Below are 17,209 nucleotides of genomic sequence, written 5' to 3'. Positions count from 1 at the left end.
TGTGCGGAAGCCTGAGTTGAGATTAATCTGTCTGTGATATGTACAGTAGATGTGAACCAGCCAGTCACCGTACGACATGTTGCACCGTCACAATTCAAGGAAACACACAGGCAGCTAAGCCCCTCATTCATCATTTGGTCTAACATTTGTCAGTAGGAGAGAAAAAAACATAAAAGAAGCTCAACCAGGCCTGCAGTAGATTACACTAGAGGTGCGCCTCAATGCAATTGCATGAACTTTAGGTCAACATACAACAGGGTTTAGATAGACAAACTTACCATCAACAAAGCTGGGGAACGATGCAACTTTTTTGGTAGTCTTGAAAAGAAAAAGCACAATACAGTATTATGGTGTCATACAATGAAAGTCACAGCAATAATCAATACCTTAACTCATTTGCTGCCATTGGCAGTGATTGACGTACAATCCATTTTGACTGGAAGGGCTGGCAGTGATCATTTGCTGTCAGCCTGTCCCAGTCTACATGGATTTGATGTATATCGTCATCAATTGCACTGAAACATGATCACTCAGTGCCAGTCCTTCCAGCTCAAACAGATTTAACGTGTGTCGCTTTCAATGGCAGTGGAGAGTTTTAATTGAGCTAAGACTGCATTTTGTGAATGGTTGTCGTTGTAAGCATGTCAGCCACCTCATTCAAAGGTTCTATTTGGCTGTGGCTGCGATATTCTTTAGCTCCACCGTGGCCATCAATGGTTTATGATAGAAATGGATAGATGAAAAATTGTGTCCTTGCTACACTCATGAGCACTGCAGAAGGTATAGAAAGAGTATAAATATATGACCCTGCATGCACATATTTCTCTGGACGTTAGATAAACATACACACTCTTTATAAAGAATTATATAGCTATGAATTGTGACATGATTACATTTAATTTTATTCATGCAGGATATAATGTGCTCATAAACGACTACTGAGGAAAAGCTGTGTGTAGCATGTTCAGAAAACACCCACCATATCAAATCAGCCATGTAGCTAAAATATAATAACTGTATTCCAATCATAAACAGAGGACGTGCTAGATGTGTGATTGCAATTATTTTTATAGATTCACACACAACACACTTCTTCCATCACGGGGACCTAAATCCTGAGTTTTACGTGGCCTTGACTATTTCACAAATGTGCAAAGGTATCATAGAACAGCAGGCAGCAAGGAACTAATCTTACGTCTGGTACGTTGTTGTTCTCCAGGGGAACGTTTAGGTCAGAGCGCTGCTGTTTTCTGGGCTGCTCTGCGCCATTGTTTACCTAGCATGTCAACACAAACAAAAAATGTATGAAAACGACTGTAGAAAAGAACAAAACCATTTTAATGAATAACCTCAGCTAGTTTCAGACCTGGATGAAAAAAAACGTGTACCTCAAAACACATCACTGACAAAACTCACCAAAATGAAATTGAATCCAGCAAATTTGCATACAATTCTAAAAGCTCTCAAACGATTAGGTTTGAAAAAGAAGTGACTCATGATTATTCTGTCTTTGACTCGCCCTTCACTCGGTTCTGGATTTCGTCTCTGCTCCCAGCAAATACATGGTTATAAGCAGGGCAGCCGGCAGCCAGCACACAATCACACAGGGAGAGGATTATCTCAACTCCCTGGGTTATATCTATCTCACTCTGCACAACTGCTTATTAACATTCAACCATTACTGCACAAATGAAGCCTCTTGCCAATAAACTTGTTCCTCACTGGGAAGGCAGAGATGAGAAGCGGAAATGTGACATTCAACAAGACAGGCGGTGTTGTCGGGCAAATGGAGCTGAAATTAATCAACACATTTATGACATTAGTTCCCTCCTTTGCAAAATGAGAGCTAAATACCTGATTAGTATTCAGAGTGTTTTGGAGCTCTGTTGTCCAAACAGCCATTAATGAGATTTGTATGATTCAGTGAGATGCAATACCCAAAATCATGTCAACCATGTCCTTGGAAAGAATGTGTCTTGATTATTGAAAACAATGGCCGATAAACAGTATTATTAACTTCACAGGTTCCATGTTAATGGTTTAATTTGATTACCGATTTTTGCCGGCACCTATGGGCAGTCCTGTTTGGGTCCTTGTTTGCGTAAGATGTGAGGCTGCGCGCTGCAACTGCTGCTGTTTTTGGGTTGCTGGATCAATAATATTCCACAGTATCGAGAATTAGATTCTTTTTTGTTGTTAGATGCATTGTGCTTCCGTCAGAGGTGAGTAAATGAAGCCAATTGTATTGTTCGTATTCTTTGTTGATGAGACGTTACTACATAGCACGGAGTGCTAAGCTAGTTAGCGATTAAGCTAATTAGTGTCTTAAGTGTCTGTTTGTATTGTGTTTTGGAGAGGTACAGTGCCTTGCAAAAGTATTCGGCCCCCTTGAATCTTGCAACCTTTCGCCACAATTCAGGCTTCAAACATAAAGATATGAAATTTAATTTTTTTGTCGAGAATCAACAACATGTGGGACACAATCGTGAAGTGGAACAACATTTATTGGATAATTTAAACTTTTTTAACAAATAAAAAACTGAAAAGTGGGGCGTGCAATATTATTCGGCCCCTTTACTTTCAGTGCAGCAAACTCACTCCAGAAGTTCAGTGAGGATCTCTGAATGATCCAATGTTGTCCTAAATGACCGATGATGATAAATAGAATCCACCTGTGTGTAATCAAGTCTCCGTATAAATGCACCTGCTCTGTGATAGTCTCAGGGTTCTGTTTAAAGTGCAGAGAGCATTATGAAAACCAAGGAACACACCAGGCAGGTCCGAGATACTGTTGTGGAGAAGTTTAAAGCCGGATTTGGATACAAAAAGATTTCCCAAGCTTTAAACATCTCAAGGAGCACTGTGCAAGCCATCATATTGAAATGGAAGGAGCATCAGACCACTGCAAATCTACCAAGACCTGGCCGTCCTTCCAAACTTTCTTCTCAAACAAGGAGAAAACTGATCAGAGATGCAGCCAAGAGGCCCATGATCACTCTGGATGAACTGCAGAGATCTACAGCTGAGGTGGGAGAGTCTGTCCATAGGTCAACAATCAGCCGTACACTGCACAAATCTGGCCTTTATGGAAGAGTGGCAAGAAGAAAGCCATTTCTCAAAGATATCCATAAAAAGTCTCGTTTAAAGTTTGCCACAAGCCACCTGGGAGACACACCAAACATGTGGAAGAAGGTGCTCTGGTCAGATGAAACCAAAATTGAACTTTTTGGCCACAATGCAAAACGATATGTTTGGCGTAAAAGCAACACAGCTCATCACCCTGAACACACCATCCCCACTGTCAAACATGGTGGTGGCAGCATCATGGTTTGGGCCTGCTTTTCTTCAGCAGGGACAGGGAAGATGGTCAAAATTGACGGGAAGATGGATGCAGCCAAATACAGGAACATTCTGGAAGAAAACCTGTTGGTATCTGCACAAGACCTGAGACTGGGACGGAGATTTATCTTCCAACAGGACAATGATCCAAAACATAAAGCCAAATCTACAATGGAATGGTTAAAAAATAAACGTATCCAGGTGTTAGAATGGCCAAGTCAAAGTCCAGACCTGAATCCAATCGAGAATCTGTGGAAAGAGCTGAAGACTGCTGTTCACAAACACTCTCCATCCAACCTCACTGAGCTCGAGCTGTTTTGCAAGGAAGAATGGGCAAGAATGTCAGTCTCTCGATGTGCAAAACTGATAGAAACATACCCCAAGCGACTTGCAGCTGTAATTGGAGCAAAAGGTGGCGCTACAAAGTATTAACGCAACGGGGCCGAATAATATTGCACGCCCCACTTTTCAGTTTTTTATTTGTTAAAAAAGTTTAAATTATCCAATAAATTTTGTTCCACTTCACAATTGTGTCCCACTTGTTGTTGATTCTTGACAAAAAATTAAAATTTTATATCTTTATGTTTGAAGCCTGAAATGTGGCGAAAGGTTGCAAGGTTCAAGGGGGCCGAATACTTTTGCAAGGCACTGTATATTAGCATTTGAGTTATTTTTGGATAGCAAAGTTGTCTCATTTCTTTTTATAAAGAAACCACACAACAACAAAAAACATTCATATAACAGCTTAGTCTCCTTTCAACACAAAAACCAAACTGTAAATTGTCATACAGGAGAGTGTGCTTTGAAATTGTATTTGGATTGTATTTATGAACAACTGTTTGATAAAGAAAACTGATTCAGTAAAGTCTGCCTCCTCCAATTAGATTTTGTTGTCTAGTTTGTTTAAAGAAAACAAATAAGTCACTGACACAATTTCAATGTCAATCAGCAGTACTTTTTTATTTGAATGAACAGTACTTTTGTCTAATTTGTGTACTGAGAAATTCTTTCTGTTTTATACTCAGAACCTTTATTAAAAACTTGAACAACTTTTATGTACTTAAAACAGTACAGTTGTAGACTACAGTACAGTCAGGAAGTTGTCATAAAATATTATTTTTGAAGGAAATAGTCATCCATTTTGTCTTCATTTTTACTTGCAACATGTCGAAAACAACTTCAAGTTAAATTGTGAAGGTAATTGAAGAAAAGTCACATTTATCCGATTAATCGTTTAATTAATCGTCTGATTAATCGATTATAAATAAAATAATCGTTAGTTACACTCATATTCATATCACTTTTTCGTTTAATATGTTACTTACCTGACGAATAAAAAAGAAATAAATATGAAGATAACAAATATGTATTTGAGAACAATTGTAAAATGTAGATTGCAAGAAAAAAAATGGGAAGCAGTATAAATGCTCAATTTCTGTAAAATTTAAGGACTCGCATAACTGAACTATAACTTTTTTAGTGGACTGTATTGTAAACAAAGAACGAATGCGTATGACCTAAACATAAAGACGTTTACTGTGTTGGTGAATTAGTAAGAATGAGTTTATGTGCATATGAGAGTGTAATAATTACTCTGTTTAGAATTGTGACCCACTTATGGACTTAAGTGAACACATGCAATCCCACCTACACATGGAAGAGCAGATGTGCAAAATTAATAACATTAAAACTCCCATGTTTACCATCTGACTCAGAATGAGGGAGCATCTGTGTATTTTTATCTGTGCACATGTATGATTGTGCTTTATATGTAAAAAGGGCTTTGTCACCAATTTTGTGCAACCACAAAATCAAAATGATCATTTGTGTATTATGTTTTTCTGTAATTACAAAGCAAGAGGACAGGAACACACAACTGACTTGGGAGAAATAAGAAAAATAAACCTATTTTCTGGGGTGATCTGAGATACATTTCCACTCCAATTACAATATATTCGAAGGCAAGCGTCTCTGCCAGGCAGCCATCAACACGATGGATTATGTGGATATCATTTCTGTACAAGTATTGAGTGTATACACATTTCTGTATTGCAAGTGTTAATCGATGCCTACATTTTTTTAATGCCTTCTTTAACATATGATATAACATACAGGTAAAAAAAAAATGAGTAAATTCGAAGGTTATTAAAAGTAGTTTGAGTATTTCTTTTAAAGGGATTTGCTCATTGAGAAACATGACTAAGCACAAATGTTTCTGCTCCAAGGTGAATAACCTGAGTCCCAAGTAATTTCAAACCAAGCAGTCGGTTTTCATTTTTGGACTGACATAATAAACCCACATGCAAGCTGTTGCTACGATTATGTAGAAAGGCTCACTGCTCACCTGTTCTTGTTGCCATCTTTGTCGATCTTCTGGAGAATGCGGTTGGATCTTGAGGCCCCTCTGGAGGTCTGGGTTGTTATGATGCACAGAAGGCAGGTTGAGGGACTTGGGTCTGCTGTCATGGCGGTGGTGAGCTTGCGGATAGATGGCTGTGTTGGGCTTGGCTCGTAGGTAGTCACCTGTGGGCGGGTCCTGCGCCAGTTCTTCTGGACTTTGGTCAGTACTACTACTTAGGCTCCCCATGCTCATACTCATCTTGATCTCCGCAACTATTTGGTCAATGTCCTCCTCCGCTTCCTCACCAGTTTCCCCCTCGACCACTAGCATCTTACGGCCACGGAAGGGAGAGACGTGCACAGAGTTGCCATTGTCCTCTGGGGGATAGTAGCCTCCACTGTAGGCCCTTTCATGTCTTTCATGTTCATCTCCTTCCTCATCTCCTTCCTCATTTGGGCAGTACTCTTCACTTTCTGCATCATCGTCCTCATCCTCCACATCAGGCCGGCAAATGTGCAGGGCTTCCTGCGTGGCAGGTTGTTGGTGGTGGTGATTGTGATGGTTATGGTCCAAGATTGGTTCTGGTCGTCCATTGTATATCTGTTCATCTGGATCTTGCTCCACCACTTCACAGCGTACCTCACCCCCGTCCTCAGTCCATTCCTCTACTCTGTGCCTTTCACTACCAGTCCACTGCTCTTGTTGGCCTGGGCCCTCCTCCCTCCACTCCTCGGCACCCTCTTCATCTCCTTCCCTCCATGCCTCACTCATGCCCTCCTCCTCCTCTTTCCACTCTTCCTTAGCTACACTTCCTTCCTCTTCATCTTCCACCCATTCCTCCTCTCTTTCATCTACCTCTGCGTCCCTCTCTTCAGTCCACCCTTCAACTGCCTCCTGGCACTCGGGGTGGCCTTCACCTGGCTGCATAATACAGGCACGCTCGTGACTGTGTTTGCAGTCTCCCTGGCTGCTGCAGTCCATACCTTCCATGTAGCTCTCATCTTCAGGGCAATACCGGATGTAATAAGTAACACCTTCATCCTCTTCTGCCAGTCCTAGGAAGGTTAATAACCACAAGTATACTTATATCGATCAATGGTGCATTAAAAAGCATTGTTATCATTTTTTCCACGCTAATTGAACAACAGAGTATTGCTATTTTTTAAGACTCACTAAGCTCCATAACTATTGATACTGTGTATTCAAGAGTGTTCTTTAGCAGTCTCCCTCGACAGGGTTGAAACTTCAGATCAAGGGAAGTATGGAAACCGACAGGCAGTATAGAGTTAAATGCCGAACGTTGAGTTTTGGGTTGCAAATTACAGTCGAGACTCGTTAATTTTAACCATGCGACTGGTCGGAACATGAAGTCGAAAGTGAGTAAGAAGAGCAATAAAGTCCTAAAGATGTTTCTGGAGTAATTTTATCGTTCAAGCCAGCACTAATTTACCATTCCAGCCGCTCTCCTTGCTATTAACTAATAACAATCCATTGCTAACAGAACTTCAATTATGACAGAACACTGAATGGTAAATATCTTCCCTTATAACACTCGAGTCTAGACCACAGCAATAATAGATTGAAAAATAATTTATGAAACTACTAAAATCAGATACATTATTTTTGTAACCACTTCAGAGAATCTGTTTTAGAGCCATTTCCTACACATCGCTACACTCCATCACTACTGGTCCTAAGCCCTGGATGACAAAGGAGGAAGAAAAGCAGCAGTTCTAGCAGTTTTGGCCCTAAAAAACTAAAAAAACTCAACCACTATTAAAGCCAATTAGAGGGTAGGCCCATTAGGGCCCTTCATCTACGATAGCCCTTGACTCACTCAACCGAAACACCCTCTGGCAGCTTCTTCAAGGCATAGCGGTCCCAGCAAAGTACATAATCAGGTCATCTCCATCAAAAGCGACCAGGTTGAGGCTTTTGAAGACTTTGTCAAACTAGGATCCAAAATAACAACTAAAAAGGTTCCCACAGCTTTCGCCAATGGCAGAGGACCCACAGTACTTTCAGACACCTGAAGAGAGTGTGGCAGAGTGGGAAGATCCAGATATCCACCAAGATGTGTATATTCAACTCCTGTGTATTCCCTGTATACCTCTACGGATTACAAAACCTGGACCCTATGCACCTCATCCACATAAGATGCCTAAGACATATCCTCAACCTTTCTTGGTTCTATCATGCAACAAATGAGAAAGTTTAGACCAGCTTCCCGACACCCACCTTCACTGTTATTAAAAGGGGGAGACTCCGTCTCCTCAGCCATATGTCCAGACTGGATAACAATGACAAGCAGATCCTGAAGGCCAGTACCCGCCCTCCACCCGGAGGATGGTGCCATTCCCTTGGCCAACCCAGACTGTCATGGATAGGGCTGTACAATTAGGACTTTGTTTTATTTTATAATCAAAAGGATTTCGGATGGTGGTTCAGTGACGTCCACTCTAATTCAATTGAATACCCTCTGACATGATGGTGGGCCTTTAAAAAAATGTAAAATCATAACAATTACAAAGGCACTTAGCAGAGTGCCAGGCTAACATTCCCCTTCTGGATCAGCACAGAAATTGCAGCTTTAGCCCAATAAAATCAAACATCCTTGGCAAAGGTGTAAGCATCACTGGATGCATAACTATTATATAGCAATTTAATATATGGAGGAAAGCACTCAGGTGACTTGAAGTTCTGCTCTGAGATCCCCAATTTGGGCAACTTTCAAAATTGTCCAATATGCATGTGTGATACATCATTGGAAAGCTTAAAATCTCATGTTTATGGGGGAAGAAAATTTTTGAACAGGAGGGCATTTAAAAAAAAAAAAAAGTTTTTTAAACAGCAAAACCCTGTCTGGAGGTGAGAGCACGCGAGAACGGAATTACAGACGCAGTGACTTTAACGAGATATTATCGCGTACTTACCTTGTTTTGATCCAAAAACTCCATGTAGTATGTATCACTGAGTGTCAAGACAAAGCTATGAATGACCACAGCTGGATTTGTTGCGGATTTTATGCGTGAAACATGGTAATGTAACAAGGGTCGCGATGCAGAAATCGCAGACATCGAGGAGCGGTCCAGATTTTCTTGTTCATATATTTACCCTTTTAAACGTTTTTTTTTTTTTCCAATTTTTTTTTTTTTGTTTAGATCGATTATTTATCATCTAACATTTCAGAGAAAATGCGACAGTACCAAAAAAATACAATTAAGCGATAGTTATGAGGTAGATATCCGTGACTTTTTTACAGGCGCCATTTTTTTCATTGTGACATAATTTGTTTAAAATTATAAAACATGTGACTGAATAATTTTTTAAAGTCGTTTTTTTTTTTTTTTTTTAAACGAAATATGAGGCATCAATTAATGATTCTAAGCTAAAAACGACAGACATTTTGAATAATGAACATAATTAATTACCTTCATTTTATGGCTGGGTTGAAACAAAAGCGGTTGCGCGACGTTCGTAAACGGGGGTTTTCAGGGTAAAACGGACAAATTTAAAAATAGTTCGGGGGTTTAATGTGCCATGAATTTGCTATGGCAGCATATAGACATATTGTTCTATCAAACACAACAGTTGTTTTGACTTAAAATACAGCAGTCAAGAGGAGTGCAAGAGCAGAAACTGCTTTTTTAGTCTTTTCTGTGTTTTCCGCCATATGCATATTACAGTATATACAGTGCCTTGCAAAAGTATTCGGCCCCCTTGAATCTTGCAACCTTTCACCACATTTCAGGCTTCAGACATAAAGATATGAAATTTAATTTTTTTGTCAAGAATCAACAACAAGTGGGACACAATCGTGAAGTGGAACAACATTTATTGGATAATTTAAACTTTTTTAACAAATAAAAAACTGAAAAGTGGGGCGTGCAATATTATTCGGCCCCTTTACTTTCAGTGCAGCAAACTCACTCCAGAAGTTCAGTGAGGATCTCTGAATGATCCAATGTTGTCCTAAATGACCGATGATGATAAATAGAATCCACCTGTGTGTAATCAAGTCTCCTCTGTGATAGTCTCTATCACAGGGTTCTGTTTAAAGTGCAGAGAGCATTATGAAAACCAAGGAACACACCAGGCAGGTCCGAGATACTGTTGTGGAGAAGTTTAAAGCCAGATTTGGATACAAAAAGATTTCCCAAGCTTTAAACATCTCAAGGAGCACTGTGCAAGCCATCATATTGAAATGGAAGGAGCATCAGACCACTGCAAATCTACCAAGACCCGGCCGTCCTTCCAAATGTTCTTCTTAAACAAGGAGAAAACTGATCAGAGATGCAGCCAAGAGGCCCATGATCACTCTGGATGAACTGCAGAGATCCACAGCTGAGGTGGGAGAGTCTGTCCATAGGACAACAATCAGTCGTACACTGCACACATCTGGCCTTTATGGAAGAGTGGCAAGAAGAAAGCCATTTCTCAAAGATATCCATAAAAAGTCTCGTTTAAAGTTTGCCACAAGCCACCTGGGAGACACACCAAACATGTGGAAGAAGGTGCTCTGGTCAGATGAAACCAAAATTAAACTTTTTGGCCACAATGCAAAACGATATGTTTGGCATAAAAGTAACACAGCTCATTACCCTGAACACACCATCCCCACTGTCAAACATGGTGGTGGCAGCATCATGGTTTGGGCCTGCTTTTCTTCAGCAGGGACAGGGAAGACGGTTAAAATTGACGGGAAGATGGATGCAGCCAAATACAGGAACATTCTGGAAGAAAACCTGTTGGTATCTGCACAAGACCTGAGACTGGGACGGAGATTTATCTTCCAACAGGACAATGATCCAAAACATAAAGCCAAATCTACAATGGAATGGTTCAAAAATAAACGTATCCAGGTGTTGGAATGGCCATGTCAAAGTCCAGACCTGAATCCAATCGAGAATCTGCTGTTCACCAACACTCTCCATCCAACCTCACTGAGCTCGAGCTGTTTTGCAAGGAAGAATGGGCAAGAATGTCAGTCTCTCGATGTGCAAAACTGATAGAAACATACCCCAAGCAACTTGCAGCTGTAATTGGAGCAAAAGGTGGCGCTACAAAGTATTAACGCAAGGGGGCCGAATAGTATTGCACGCCCCACTTTTCAGTTTTTTATTTGTTAAAAAAGTTTAAATTATCCAATAAATTTTGTTCCACTTCACGATTGTGTCCCACTTGTTGTTGATTCTTCACAAAAAATTAAAATTTTATATCTTTATGTTTGAAGCCTGAAATGTGGCGAAAGGTTGCAAGATTCAAGGGGGCCGAATACTTTTGCAAGGCACTGTATTTACAGGGAGCACAGAATTAAAAGCTGTACACCGTCAGTGTACCACCATGTTCTGCATGAAAATAATGGGCAGCATAGAGGTACAGTGCAGGGAATGAAGTATAATCAAGAGCAAAAAGAAGCAGATGCCCCTTTAGCCTAATACACTTCCACGTTTGAACATTTTGTTTATACTGCAGAGTAGAGAGAATATAGAATATGTCTTGATCCATAAAATAGGAGTTTTATGAAGGATTTGAATGACTGTGCCTTCTATGGTATTTTCTCACAGTTAGAATTAAGCTCGCAGACATTTAATAGACTAAATGATGGTTTGGTTGAACATTATGGCATTTAAATATACAATGTTTAATACACCTTTGTTTTGTGAGTCAGTTTTACAGCAAATTCTACCTGGGAATTACAAATAAAACAGCTTGGAGCGAGTGTGCTTTGCCTCTCAAATTGAAATGTGTTCAACATGGAGGAACTAAAATAAAATAAATCTTTTTGTTATGGTCATTGGGGCTCGTTCACTGCTCAAATGATTACTTAGATTAATGTAGCGCCTTTCAAAGGATTCAAGGACCCTTGTTTTATGTATTTGTCACTGATACTGTAAGCAAGAGATTGGGCACAATCTTTAAACATATACTTGCAAGCAACAAAAGGAAACAGATGAAAAAATATTAATTGTTAATTTTGTGGCTGCTAATGAAAAATAGGATTTAACACACATAACACAGCACATAATTCTGAAGTCGTAAAGTTTGGAATTCGGTTGGGATACCAATGCAAAAAACACATTTGAAGCAGCAAAATTACACGAGAGCTCAGAATGGCAAGAACATATTTAATTTGTGGTGAACAGCATGCTACTGCAACACTTAAAAAAAACCCTGCTCAAAAACCAGTAATGTGACAGAAGATGACGCAATTAAACCATTTATATTTTAACCATGCCCCACTGCCTGTTTTCGAAAACTTTATAGGATGTAAATATTACATTTTTAGGATACGTATGAATGAATGAAAGTACTTTTTAGAACACTAAGAACTGCTATTACTTACAAACGTAGATTCTCTCCAAATAATGCAAAACCTCTTTAAAAAAAAAATAAAGCAGTGTAAACTGCTGAAAGAATGCAAAACAAAACATGACCGTCTTGATGGGGTTTAAATAATACTTTTCCCTTGTCATAAACGTATTTACTGATGAAATCACTCACCGTCATCATAGTCTTCCTCATCCTCCGAAGTGTTGTTTATGTAGTCAGAGCAAGAGTCATCATCCAGGCTGTCAGCTCCATCGTGGAAGTCTGTCTGGTTGTGGTTAACTTGCTCATGTTCAGGCGTTGAGGGTGTTGTGGGTCTCTGCTCCTCTAGTTCTACATCTGGCTGATTGTTAAATCGCTTTAGTTCAACATCTGCATCTGCATCCACCTCTGGACAGCTCGAAACTACATCTTCATGCTTCTGAGAGGAGTAATGTGCCTTACAGGTCCGGGGGAGGGGCTTTGGCACATGTGATTCTTTGGGGTAGCGGACTGGCCGCGGTCTAGGATGGATGGCTTTCACATCACATGACTCCGTATGGTGAGCTGTTGGACAGGAGGTGGTGACTGGTGGAGCCACACTGTGGTTTCCTGGCCTCTTCCTTTGAGCCATGCTTGGTTGTTTACACGCCATTCATTGTTATGGTTTACTCCTAATGTGACAAAAGAATAAAAAAAGATGAAAAGATATAAAATTCCATTCCAAAAATACTGTTCATTATTACAAATAGTCTCAAAAGGCCTCTTCAGTTCAATGAAAAAAACTACACAACATTTTCACTTTTATCAATAAACCCTGTTATATCTTACAATAGTTCTGTTAGAGCCACTGTTATGGATCTAGTTTACAAACAGACATACTATCAATAGATGTTTACGGTTATATTACTCAATAAAATCATCCAGTCTGCACAAATTATTTACTCAATATCTTTAAGAGCTGATAGTAATTTTACAAGTCTACAGTATACCTTTTAACAGATGATTATTATCTTTTTTTAATATAAATATTTGAAGCACTCAATAATTCAAATCTGTGAATATTATTTTTTCACCTTTCTAATACCAAAAAGCACACTGCAAAAGCACACCTCCTTAAAACTAGTTAAATTAATTTGTGTGTTAGATTAAATCTACTACTACTACATCTAGAAATAGGTGAAATTATCTGCCAGTTCTTCAAGTAAATTTTACCCGTTTAGATTTCTTGAAATAACAAAAATAGCTAACCGAAAATAATCTTAACAGACTTATTTTAAGCAATAAATTATTTTAAAAAATTAGTACATTTAATCTTAAAAAAAGCTTGTTTGTCAGAACTTTTCTTAATTCAAGAATAGACACTGTTCAAAACATTATTTGAAAGCATTTTTTTCTTTTGATTCGGGTGCAAAATTAATACATTTTAGATGTATGGGCTTAATAAGAACAAATAGTAATATCTACTTGAAAAAGTACTTCTCAAATAGTGGGTTGCGCCCTAACCACCCATGTCAGGGGTGTGGCATATGACCTCAGGGAACATACTTTTTTGCTGCATGAGAATAAAGTGTAATTTGAAATCCACTCAGTGGGTGGCAGTGGTGCTCACATTTTCAGAGTGTGCGCAGTATTTTTTAACCAAACAAGAGCACACAGCACAGAGCACTGGAGATATGAAGAGCTAAGATGAGGAAATATAAAAACGCGTATGTCACGTTTGGCATTCAGCTTTGACTTTTAATACAGTGGGAGACGAGGCAAGACCAGTCTGTGTACTGCGTCTAAAAATGTTTGCAGCAGACAGCAGGAAGCCAAATCAATTAAGACATCGCTTAAAGACATTAGACCCCAATCACATTGATAAGCCATTTGATTGTTTTTCACAGAAAATGTGACAAATGTTGCCAACAATCGTCCTGCTTGTCAGTGTTACATCAGTAAACCAGCAAGCACTCTTAGCATGCTTGGTGCAAACTAACCCCACACCATAGCAAAGAAGCTGATACTGCCTGCCACAAAAATAAAAACTGTCCCTCTGTCCAATTACTTTGTCGTTTTTCTTCTATTTTTGTCTTTTTGGTCAAATTGTTCGGCATATTGTCCTCATGAGTTAATGTTGTTAATCAATGTGAATTTATTATTATTTATTGATTGTATTTTTACAGTTAGGATGTGTGGTTTTTTTAAATTCAGGCAAATTGATGCGTTTTAAGTCTGTTCTGTTACGAACAAAACAATAAATATATATTTTCTTTAATGGTAAATGGAGTTATACTTGTATAGCGCTTTTCCACCTTCAAGGCCCTCAAAGCACTTTACACTATATTCCAATCCACCTACTGGTGACGCAACACCAGGAGCAACATGGGGTTCAGTATCTTTCTCATGGATACTTACGAGTTCATCAGGGCAGAGAATCAAACCCACAACCTCTGGGTTGGGGGAAAACTACTCTGAGCCACATCACCTCAATCAATCAATCAATCAATCAATCAATCAATCAATCAATCAATCAATCAATCAATCAATCAATCAATCAATCAATCAATCAATCAATCAATCAATCAATCAGTCAATCAATCAATCAATCAATCAATCAATCAATCAATCAATATAGTCAACCCACTCAATATAAAAATGGACACAGTATTATGCAGAGGTATACTTATAATAATAATAATTTTATTAACAAATGATACTATTTATAGTGGAGGGTGGTGGGGGGCGAAACATTTACATCTTCCTCGGGGGGGCGTAAGAGAAAATATTTGCGAAGCACTGACTTAAAGTTAGTGGAATAATCTGACACATCAATCTGTTAACTAGTCTTTAACACTCAAAACATGGAGAAAATTATTTGAATAGATTTAAGAAAAACAATCTGATTAAGACGTTATGAATTTTTGGTGCAATAATCTTCATTTCATCAGCAATTGCCGGACATGATTGTGTTTCTCTCCCCATATTCCATTTCAGCTGTTTTTTCCCAGTATTTTATTCCTTTAGTCAAACTGGGCCATATGTTACTACCCAAAATATTAAAACCATTAACCTTTGTAACAATTCGCCTTTCAGAAAATCACATTACAACTATATAAATCCATGCTGGAGGAGTGGCATGAATCTGCACTAGTAAATCATATGACTACCACCAATCATTTTCTAGAAATTATTTCTTTTCGCAATAACCTACAGCGCCACATCTGTTGTCACCATTCAATTGTCAGCTTTCCATATTTTTGCCTTGATATGACGATCACAATCATCACTAATTATAGTAATTAATTATCTGTGAACCAGGTAGCTCAAAGAGGACCCACTAAACAAAACTACAAACCACACAACGATTGCCAACTTAATAAAGTTGTATGTGGAAGTGACATGATCGCTCTGCTACTGTATGTATATAGTTGAAAACTGTCATCATTAAGAATAAGAAACATTTCCTTAATACTAATTAGAGATGGACGTGATTGCATGATTGATTAGATGTAGATGGATTAGGATTAGATGATTAGATGTACAAGTAGACTGGTAAAAACATCACATCTTGGATTAATTTAACAGAGGGACTCTACAACCCCCCCCCACACACACACAAATTAAAGTTATTCAACAAATCTTTGATTAAAATACACAATAAATTAAATGAACCTCTTACCATGAGTCCTGAAAATGTGATGTGGCGTACAATAGCACTGGTGTTAACACAAACCAGTGCCCTACGCCTTGTTCTCTCCTTGCTAGCTCCTCCCTTCCCCCACCAGCCACTACACAGAATGCACCTCGCTGACTCCACCCGCCCGTTTCTCTACATTACATTCTAACATCCGCTTGTTGAAGCACAGCCCCCTGAGCAGAGCAGTTACTATGGGTAACTGCATCCATTTATGGGGAAAGCGCCCCTTTGACCTCTTCTTTTATGTATTCCAATATTGAGAAGCTCTTTGATTATGGAATGGTTTTGCCCTGTCGTAACATGATTTAATGTGCAATTTAATTTGCTTTTACATATTCACATTCAACACTCAATGTCAGCCATTTTTCACAAGACAACTCCCTTCAGTACCGGCCGTTTCTTTGACAATTTTGACTCAGCATTCAAACCTTACAATATAAATGTGTTCAATGGTAATATCAACAGAGAACCTACCAAAAGATTAGACTCCCATATTTCAATTTGAAAAAAAAAAAGTTGAAATTGAGGGGGGGAAAAAAACACTTTCGTGAAACGATATTTTTCAAGCATAACTTTGCCTCTGACATTAATATTTTAATATTTTTTGCCTTTGTTATTGCTTAAATATATACATAATGCTTTTATATGTTTTTTACTTCCTCATTATACACTGCAAAAACACACTTCCTTAAATGTAGTTAAATTCCCTTGTTTCCGGTGTAAATCTAGTAGAAATAAGTGAAATTACCTGCCAGTGCAAATTTTACTCATTTAGATTTCTTGAAATAAGAAAAATAGCCAGGCTTTCACTAGGCTGAAAATAAGTTTAACATACTTATTTCAAACACTATATTTGTGTATTTAATCTTAAAAAAAGAAGAAAAAGCTTTAAACACTCATTTTAAGTAACATTTAGTGTATAATAAGAAAAAAAAATTACTTGTTCTAAACAACAAATCTAAAAAATAAACCTTAAAAAGCTTAAATCATCCATTCTAAGCAACAGAACAACCCAACACTTGTTTTCTAAGATTAAAATGTCTTATTTGTTACTTGGTTTAACGTAAAAAAATCAGTTCCGTTCGAAAGTTTAAGATGAATTCTGTCAATAGAAGTGATTTATTCAAGTCATACTCGAGTGCTTCTCTTTTTTGGGGGGTAGGAGGAATAAATCAGAAAGGTTCTTAATATACGAATAGATATTGTTCAAAATATCAGTTGAAAGAAAGACATTTTTGATTTAGGTGAGAAATCACGACTTTTAGATGTAGGGGCTTAATAAGAACATATAGTAATATTTACTTAAAATATGTGCAACAATCATTAGTCTGTTCACTATTCTTCACTAGACACACACTCAAAACGAGATGGAGAAAATTATGAGACTAGATTTAAGAAAAATAATCTTATTAAGACATTGTAAATTTGCAGTATGCAATTGTTCTTCGTTCCAATCAGGATAACCCCCATCCCTTATTCCTAATTTATGTAGTCATGGGTGAATCAATAACTGTACCTGCCCATTCTGAGAGTCGCCC

General features: G+C 38.3%; 1 protein-coding gene across 2 annotated transcripts in view; it reads right to left on the bottom strand.

The window, feature by feature from the left end:
• The window catches only part of apba2b (amyloid beta (A4) precursor protein-binding, family A, member 2b), an 82,349-nt gene that overhangs the window by 30,339 nt on the left and 34,801 nt on the right, over positions 1 to 17,209 (bottom strand). For both annotated transcript variants that reach the window (XM_057842256.1, XM_057842264.1), the window contains exons 2-5: positions 12,185 to 12,663; positions 5,684 to 6,735; positions 1,196 to 1,276; positions 279 to 318 (exon numbers count right to left, since the gene is read on the bottom strand). In XM_057842256.1, coding sequence (XP_057698239.1) covers positions 279 to 318; positions 1,196 to 1,276; positions 5,684 to 6,735; positions 12,185 to 12,644 — 1,633 coding nt within the window. In that variant the 5' untranslated portion in view covers positions 12,645 to 12,663. The remainder of the gene's footprint in view (positions 1 to 278; positions 319 to 1,195; positions 1,277 to 5,683; positions 6,736 to 12,184; positions 12,664 to 17,209) is intronic.

Source organism: Corythoichthys intestinalis, chromosome 1, assembly GCF_030265065.1.
Source record: "Corythoichthys intestinalis isolate RoL2023-P3 chromosome 1, ASM3026506v1, whole genome shotgun sequence".
NCBI classification, from domain to species: domain Eukaryota; kingdom Metazoa; phylum Chordata; class Actinopteri; order Syngnathiformes; family Syngnathidae; genus Corythoichthys; species Corythoichthys intestinalis.
The sequence above is the reverse complement of the archived record's forward strand: the minus strand, read 5'-3'. Positions and strand labels throughout refer to the sequence as shown.